The sequence below is a fragment of the Ochotona curzoniae genome, unplaced genomic scaffold (genome assembly GCF_017591425.1).
Source record: "Ochotona curzoniae isolate NIBS_2020 unplaced genomic scaffold, NIBS_Ocur_1.0 scaffold_3835, whole genome shotgun sequence".
Taxonomy (NCBI): Eukaryota; Metazoa; Chordata; class Mammalia; order Lagomorpha; family Ochotonidae; genus Ochotona; species Ochotona curzoniae.
In genome coordinates this window covers 9006444-9015161 of record NW_024467114.1, presented here as the reverse complement: position 1 = coordinate 9015161, position 8718 = coordinate 9006444, and the positions used below count along the sequence as shown (strand labels likewise).

At 52.5% G+C, this 8718-nt stretch overlaps 1 protein-coding gene across 2 annotated transcripts; it reads right to left on the bottom strand.

Moving 5' to 3' along the window:
• Nucleotides 1-831: 831 nt before the first annotated feature.
• Nucleotides 832-8546, bottom strand: RBM48 (RNA binding motif protein 48). 2 transcript variants are annotated; one of them, XM_040964957.1, is made up of 5 exons: nt 8436-8546; nt 7855-8045; nt 4782-4927; nt 3619-4163; nt 832-1029 (listed from the first exon to the last, which is right to left on the bottom strand). In XM_040964957.1, the coding sequence occupies exons 1-5, from the start codon at nt 8544-8546 to the stop codon at nt 943-945; spliced, it is 1080 nt and encodes a 359-aa protein (XP_040820891.1). In that variant the 3' UTR covers nt 832-942. The 2 variants fall into 2 exon arrangements, with proteins under 2 accessions (XP_040820891.1, XP_040820892.1); XM_040964958.1 differs by lacking the exon at nt 8436-8546 and having other exon boundaries at nt 4782-4993; nt 7855-7941.
• Nucleotides 8547-8718: the final 172 nt, after the last annotated feature.

The following is an 8718-nucleotide window of genomic DNA, read 5'->3' as shown; positions in this document are numbered from 1 at the left end:
CGCCGGTTCTAATCCCGGCAGCCCCGCTTCCCTTCCAGCTCCCTGCCTGTGGCCTGGGAAAGCAGTCGAGGACGGCCCAAAGCCTTGGGACCCTGCACCCGCGTGGGAGACCCGGAAGAGGCTCCTGGCTTCGGATCGGCATAGAATCGACCCGTTGCGGCTCACTTGGGGAGTGAATCATCGGACGGAAGATCTTCCTCTCTGTCTCTCCTCTCTGTATATCCGCCTTTCCAATAAAAAAAATAATAAAAATAAATCTTTAAAAAAAAAAAAAAAAAAGCCACAACCATGCTAGAAGTAATAGAAGTTGGAGCTGGTGCCATGGCACAGAGAGATAAAGCTACCACCTGCTTTTAAGGACACATTCGAGTCCCAGCTACTCAGCTTCTGGTCCAGCGCCCTGCTAATGCGCCTGGCAAAGCCATGCAAGCTGGTTCAAGGGCTGGAGCCCCTGCTGTCCATGTGGGAGACTCAGAGTTCCAGGCTCCCAGCTTTGGCCGGACTCGGCCCTGGTTATTGTGGCTATTTGGGGCATGAACCAGCAGGTAGAAGATATTTCTCTGTGTCTCTCTGTAGCTGCCTTTCAAATAAATAAGTAAAAAAAAAAAAAAAAGGAGGGGGGAAATTCCATAATACAAGTGCTGATGTTTTTATCTAGCCACAGATCAAGTATATTAGATGTTAATTACAGTATGATGAGTTTCAATTTCACGTTTGTTTTGATAGCTACTAACTACTTTATAAAACTGCCTTTACTCTGAGGCGCTGGTGTTCAGAAGCACGCCGACTTACAGCTGCTCATCAGCCATGTTCTACCACAAGGACAGTAAGGATGGATCAAATTAGACATTTATTTTGTATGAAAGTACAAAAAAGTGCATTGTAAAATATAAGCACCAGAATCAGAAGAGCTCTTGTTTCGAAGCACTGCTCGCCAGCAGCTCATATTCTCCGTCTCTGCTTTAGCGGACGACTTGCGGGAGCTGCTTCCGGCTGGCCCTCCGCAGGCTTTGGAGCAGATGAACTTACCTGGTTGCGAAAGAAAAAAGAAACCACTACATCATTCAGCACAGAACGAGAATCGATGGGCTCTTCAGAGGTGTACAGCCAACTGCCCGATCCTTGTCCTCACTTTTGTTTTAAACATTTATTTATTTTTATTGGAAAGCCAGACAGGCAGACAGGAGGAGCGTCAGGAAGATCTTCCATCTGTTGATAACACTCCCCAAGTGGCACAACAGCCAGAGCTGTGCCAATCTGAAGCCAAGAGCCAGGATCTCTTCTGGGTCCCCCAGGCAGGTGCAGGGTCCCAAGGCTTTGGGCCGTCCTCGATTGCTTTCCCAGGCCACAAGCAGGGAGCTGGATGGGAAGCAGGGCTGCAGGGATTAGAACTGGTACCCATATGGGATGCCAGAGCATGTAAGGCAGGGACTTTAGCCACCAGGCTACTGTGCTGGGCCCTTGTCCTCTCTTTAGAGGCAAAGCTGGGCCAAGCCCAAGGCATAGCTTAAGACCTCAGCATAAAGCAAGTTACTGTCCAGTGATGGCAGTGAGATAAGCGTGAAGAAGTGTGCGTGCACTCAACGTTTCTTCACAGACCGGAAGTCCTCTGTCTTGCGGACACTGATATACTGGTGTGTGTATATATATATATGTATATATATAACAAATATTATATATAAGACTTATAAACAGAAGAAGAGACAGAGAGGAAGATCTTCTATTTGCTGTTTCACTCCACATGTGGCCGCAACAGCTGGAGCTGCACTGACCCAAAGCCAGGAACCAGGAGCTGCTTCCAGGTCTCCCATATGGGCGCAGGGTCTCAAGGCTTTGGGCCGTCCTTGACTGCTTTCCCAAGCCACAAGCAAGGAGCTGGAAGAGAAGTGGAGCAGCCGAGATACAAACAAGTGCATGCAAGGCAAGGACTATAGCCCTTAGGTTATTGCGCCAGGCCCCTGGCTTATATTCTTGAAACACTGCTAGCAGTTGCTGGGCTCAACACAGGCTGCTCGGAGGAAGATGAGGACTTGGATGAAATGACCCCAAATGACCTGTTAGTGTCACAGGGGAAAGCCAAACATGCCAGCTAAAACAGTGGGGGCAGTGTGTTATGCAAATGAGCTAGTCCTCATTGAAATGCGAAGTTATTCAATACTATAGCAAACTGCAGTGGAGACTTGATATTTTTTGTTAAAAGTGTGGTCAGCCCTGGCCAAGGGCTCTGTATGTGTGCGCCTCTGTGTGCAGTCAGCACGCACACAAGCTTCAAACTGAATCAGTGGGCTTTGATTATGAAACAGCAGCAATTCACAGGCCCAACGGAATGGGAAGGAAACGCAGCTGCTTTGCCTCCTTTCCACACGCCATGAGACGTGAGCACGGCTTCTGGACCCTCGGGAGTGACAGGGCACGCTGTCAGACACGAGCACGGCTTCTGGACCCTCGGGAGTGACAGGAGACCCTGCAGCCCTCACGCAGTTCCAGATTCAAACCCACATCAAGATCTTGTGCAAAAATGCACCCACATGTTAACTTTCTTCTGTGCATGCTTTTAGACAATGCAAAGTGATCACATAAGGGGCATTATCTTTAAAAGACTAGCTACTTAGTACAATCTAGCTCTAAGAAGAAACTCAGTTAAAACACAGTCCTTTGGGCCTGGTGCGACACCCTAATGGCGAAATCCTTGCCTTGCATCCAGCAGGATCTCATGGGCACTGGTTCATATCCCGGCTGTTCCACTTCCCATCCAGCTCCCTGCCTGTGGCCTGGGAAAGCAGTGGAGGACGGCCCAAGGCCTTGGGACCCTGCACCTGTGTGGGAGACCCAGAGGAAGTTCTGGCTCCTGGCACTTGGAAAGTGTACCAGCAGCTGGAAGATGTTTCCGTCTCTCCTTTCTGTATATCTGCCTTTTCAATAAAAGAAAATAGTCTTAAAAAAAAAAAAAACCTGCAGTTCTTACAGCCCAGTCTTTAGCTCACCTCCACTGTGGCTAGCTTTCGCATATCAGTGCCTTGAGTCTGATGTCACCTGTGCTAACTCTGAAATAGCCTGGACCAGCTCCTTCCGCCTGGGCTTAGGCCGGAGCCCCCGCAGCGTCCCCAGGGCCCTGGGCCCCCTGGCCTGGGCCTGAGTGACCGCTGCACTCAGTGAACATATCACAGCGATATCATAACCATTCATCAGATCCAGGCTGATTCAACTGAGCACTGCAGAACAACACATCAAAAAACTAAAAACGTACTAACAGTGCTGTCCTGGCACGGTGGCTTAGTGGCTGAAGTTCTCACCTTACAAGTGCAGGATCCCATATGGGCACAAGTTCTAATCCCTGCAGCCCGGCTTCCCATCCAGCTAATGGCCTGGGAAAGCAATCGAGGACAGCCCAAAGCTTTGGGACCCTGCACCAACGTGGGAGACCAGGAAGAGGCTCTGGTCTCCTGACTTTGGATCGGCTTAGCTCTGGCCGTTGCGGCCATTTGGGGAGTGAATCATCAGATGGAAGATTTCCCTCTCTGTCTCTCCTCTTCTCTGTGTATCTGACTTTCCATAAAAATAAATCTTTAAAAAAGAAAAAAAAAGTATTACAATTGCTACAGATCTTCATGTACTTACCTCTCTAAGCTTATTCCGAATGAGGGTCGCGGTGGCATTCAGCGAGGGGTCCTGCATGTCCACCTGGGGCTCCCGCGGCAGCAGAGGCCCAATCACCACCTCGGTGCTGCTCGGGTTCCTTGCAAGCAGTGCTTCAAGTTTACGGTCATCTTCCCTCCGGCGTTTCCGCTCCTGCAGCTGTGTTGTCCGGGGCATAAATCTACTCACGGCAGCTGAAGCAGTGATGGCCCCAAGCGTCCCAGCACAGGCCGCCCCGTCTGTGGAAGCTGCCGGTGGTTTCTGCGGAGGGTTCCGCGGGCGTGCTCCCGCGGCGTTAAAGTGGCTCACCCCCAGCGCGAAGGGGTCTGGGGGTCCACCCACACACTCCCCAGGCGAGCCGGTGAAGCACCCCAGGGGCAGTTCGTAGGAATATGGGAGAGGAGGGTACATGTGCCCGGCAGGCGTGCTCCTGACAGCTTCCCAGCAGGCACCAGCAGGGAAGTCTGGTCCGACAGCTCCCGGGTCCTCCTGCGCGGGGAGCGGCTTCTGCTTTGTCGGGAAGCGGTCTTCACGTTACCCGTCAGCACAGCACAAAGGAAGCAAGTTCGTTTACCGCGCTTAGCCTTCCCAGCACACATCCTGCCTGCACGCTAGTCTGTCTCCATGGGGGCACGCTCACGGGTTACACGCAGGAGAAGGTGTCGGGCTTGGCCCTGTCCCAGGCAGCTGGGATTTGTGTCACAGAAACTCCCCTGTAGACCGGTGGCTGGTCAGAAGTGGCCCGTCTCTACTGCTGGCCAGTCACTGCCGCTACACACTGCCTTCCGGCAGAGGCTTATCCCCCAGCGTGGACACAGGATTTATTCCTGTCCACTCTAATTGCATTGCTCCTGAAAGTTCCCTGCCCAGGGCGTCCTGTATCAATCAGTTCCTTAAAAACATGAAGCCTGTTTATACCCTGGGAAGTTAAGTACAACTCTTCCTATCCCTCCAAGGGTGACATCTGCATTTTCTCAAAATTTCACCACTGCTCACGTGCCATGGGACACCTTGCACTAGCCCCATAGCAAGGGGACCAGCGAGGGCCACCTTGCTACCCCCCGCGCCCAAGGAGACTGGGGACTCCAGGACAAGTGGCTGCCAGTGCCTGTCCCAGCAGAGCTGTAGCCACAGGTCCTCCATACCTTTGCTTCTGGTACATCTGAATATGTAAGCCCTTCTCGATTCTAACTTTCTCCTGGTTTCTTCCACCGTTTCAAATTCCGGAGCATAGCACACGTGTAGCAATCCGCCAAAGAAGCTCTGCTCGTCCATCTTCCGCTTGGCCGTCCTGGACAGGACACATCACAGCATGGCTTACTGACGCAGGCTTGCTGAGGACCAAGGCTCAGCTAGCCTGTAACACGCAGATCTAGTCGAGCCAGCATGCGCTGTGCGCCTCTCTCCTGCCCCCTGCACCCGTGTGGGGTGCTCCGGGATCCCACCTGCACCTATCCAAACACTAACAGGTTTTGAATGATGTCATGTACATATCTGGACTCGCCTCAAACCATCCAGGGCCTGCTGACTGGCCCAAGATCCAGAAATAGTGGCCATGAAACAGCTTTTCTCTGATCCAACTTACCCCATGCTTAATTTATCCCTTTCAGCACAATGTGTTCCTACAGTGGGACTCTTATATAAAATAGTAAGAATGGGCCCGGCGGCATGGCCTAGCGGCTAAAGTCCTCGCCTTGAATGCGCCGGGATCCCCATATGGGCGCCAGTTCTAATCCCGGCACCTCCACTTCCCATTCAGCTCCCTGCTTGTGGCCTGGGGAAGCAGTCGAGGACAGCCCAAGGCCTTGGGACCCTGCACCCGCTTGGGAGACCTGGAAGAGGTTCCTGGTTCCCAGCTTCGGATCAGCATAGCATCAGCCGTTGTGGCTCACTTGGGGAGTGAATCATCGGATGGAAGATCTTCCTCTCTGTCTCTCCTCATCTCTGTATATCTGACTTTGTAATAAAATAAAAATAAATCTTAAAAAAGAAAAACCAGTAAGAATGATGTCACTAAACAAATTTTCAGTAACAGGAAATATTAGATGTAAAAGAACTCGGCGAGGAAACAGGATGGCAGGACCGCTAGAACAAGCCGCCAGTGCATCTGGCGTCAGGAGAGTGCACTGCATCTGTGCCCCTGGCGAGCACTAACACGGAGATTCCCCTGTGTGCCTGGCGCCCCCAAGCCACCCCACAGTGAAGCTGAGGCCAGGGGTGTTGGGGAACAGGCCAGGTAAGTGCAGGAACATGGCGGAACAGGCCATGGTGGTGCAGGGGCATCAGGGAACAGGCCATGTGCTCACACTGCTTTCTGGACCTGGGGTTCAAATCTTTCACCTGCTACACACTAGGGAGATGTGAAACCATGGAAAACTCCCCAGGCAGTGAGATTCCTATCTGTGTGAAGTCAGCTTGGGCAGAACCTTCCCCGTAAACTCAAGCATCAGTGGCAGGCTGAGCATACTGCTGGCCAGAGGGAGGCTGTGGACTGGAACAGCCTGAGGGCCCCACCGGGAGGCCAGGGACTGGATCAGCCCCAGGGTGTGGGCCCTGGAGTAGCCTAGAGATGAGCCAGCATCCTAGACTGCCTGCTGCAGCACCAGAACAGTGCAGGGATCATAGGAAAGCATCAAGTCGGGCCAGTTCGAGCAGGGCCCGAGCACTAACGCAGACGCTAGTGCTAAGAGCTCTTCCACCGAGTGATAGCATTTCACACTCATGCAACTTCAACACGTAGAATCTCATTATCACAGAAATGAGCCCAGGGTATCCAAGAACTTGCCCGACGTCATGATGCTAATAAGCAGTGAGCTTTGAGAACTTTAACTCCAAACTAATTTTAGTCTATCAAAATATATGACACCGAACTGCGAGGCCTGGGCATGCTCTGATGGGGATAGTGTTTTGGTAAATTTAGAGTTTAAAGACTGGAGGAAGTATAGTCAAACAAGGAAACCCTCAAAAAGTTCCTGGAGGCACCATCAGCCTTGTAAAATAGTGTGTGAAGATTCTAACTGCGACACTGGCATCCCACAGGGGTGCTGGTTCAAGTCCTGGCTGCTCCTGGGAAAAGCAGAGGAAGACGGTCCAAGTGTCTGGGCTCCTGCTAGCCCATGGGAGACCCAGATGAGGCTCCTGGCTCCCAGCGTCAGCTTGCACAGCCCTGGCCATTGCAGCCACGGGGGCAGCGAACTAGTAGATGGAAGATCTCTCTCCCGCTCTAACTTGTCGCTGTCCCACAGTGATGGACTTGATGCGTGCAGCCGATGATAACACACATGGACTCTGACTGATGGTCAAAAGCCGAAGTTTATTAGTGGCATCAGACTTTATACACTGAGGGTCATAATGGGATAAGGAAGTATTGAACTATCAACAAAACCCATCAGCTGTTTTTATACTTCTGTTTGGAACTCCTTTTATTTTGTATATTCCACCAAGTGTTCTCATTCACAGGCTGTCCACGCAACTGTTCTTATACAAATGATATGCAATCAGTTATACAAAAGGTATCCATTCAGTTGTTATAATACAAATATTATCCAATCAGCTGTAATCCTATGACCTTCCAGGGTCATAATGTCCTTCTATAGTAACTCTTCACACAACTCTGTCAATTTTGGGGGAAAGTTCCGGATGGATGGGGACCTATATGATGAAATCCCCCCTCCCCTAGGGGAGTGCCTGGGTTCGACTCCCATCTCCAGCGTCCTGCCAGTGCACCCTCAGGCCTGTGCTCCTGTCTCCCAGGGAGGAGGCCCCGGGCATTTGAGGAGTGAACCAATATATAAAGGCTTTCATTGCTCTTTTTTTCTGCCTCTCATAAAAAACTAAAACTTGCTTTAAATTTGAAAAACTCGTGGAAAATGGAACTTTTATTTTGGTGCAAAAATACATAAAATCTACATATAGTTTTTTTTTCATGATATCCCATTTCCATGGTCCTTTGTTTCATTTTGTTTTTTGGTAAATTAAAAATTTTCACCGTATCTGAAAGGCTCAGATTGAAGCCAAAAGCTGCCCTTTCTGAAGATCTCATGGAACCTCACACCTGCACTGTGGCAAACCCATCTCTTAAGGCCATTCCCATGACCTGTGTGAAATGCCCAAGCTTTCTCTTATCACCGGGCACATCGGCTGCCCACGAGGAAAGCAGGGACCAAGTGGTCGCCCAAGGGGCGCAGGAAGCCAGGGCACCCTCAGCTCTCGCCTCACCTGGCGCTCTGTAAGTGCGTAAACTTGATGAGGAAGACTTCCGTGAACTCTTCGGCCGGGTACTCGTCTAAAGCATTGTACTGCTCGATGGCGCCGTACAGAGCAAACCGCTCGACCAGCTCCTTCATGGCTCCCACCGCGGGGACCCCCTGGATCAGCAAATACTGAGACTCCAAATTGATGGTGTACACCTAAAAAAAATAAATAAATAAAATGAAAGGCCAAAACACAACACTCTCTGGCTCAGTGCCCTTTACAAACAACCCTAAGAGTCTGTGCGGATGGGAAGCATATGTGATCTGGCGGCGTGCAAAAGCCAGAGAATGCAAACCTGGGCCACTGAGCGTCCCCTCGCCGTGAGAAGGCGACCCTCAGGGCAGGCACCCCCCGACCCCCTGCAGCCGGCGATCAGCAGGTCGTCCCCCGTCACTCAGCAGACGCCCAGCGGCGCCGCACGACGGCGTCCCCCGGCCCTGGACCCCCGAGGCCGGCGTGGCATCGCCGCTCCCGGGGCACCGGCCCTCCGCGACGCCTGACGCCCTCTCCCCGCCCGCGGCGGCCGGGTCCTGCTGTGTCCTCACCCTGACGGCGCGGGGCCGCCGGCCCTCGCGGTACTTGGCCCGCGTGTCGCACACGGCCTTGGAGACGTGGTGTTCGAAGAAGCCCCCCAGCTGCCCGCCGCTCGCCGCCATCGCGCGAGGAAAACATCCGCCCGCCGGCCCCGCTCTCCTCTAATCAGCGAGCGGGACAAGGCGAGGCGAGCCAGGATTGGCTGACGAATCGACTGCGTCGGCCGTCGTTCCCTGCGGGCGAGGATTCGGTGGGCCCTGCGTCTCCCCTGGCGGCGGGGCGGAGACACTGCGA

Excerpts from the sequence above, each read along its gene's own strand:
- RBM48 (XM_040964957.1), bottom strand. The coding sequence starts at position 8,546 with ATGGCGGCGAGCGGCGGGCAGCTGGGGGGCTTCTTCGAACACCACGTC. Across the intron at positions 8,046-8,435 it reads GGCGGCCCCGCGCCGTCAGG|GTGTACACCATCAATTTGGA; the intron begins GTGAGGACACAG and ends TATTTTTTTTAG. Across the intron at positions 4,928-7,854 it reads ACGCACTTACAGAGCGCCAG|GACGGCCAAGCGGAAGATGG; the intron begins GTGAGGCGAGAG and ends TGTCCTGTCCAG.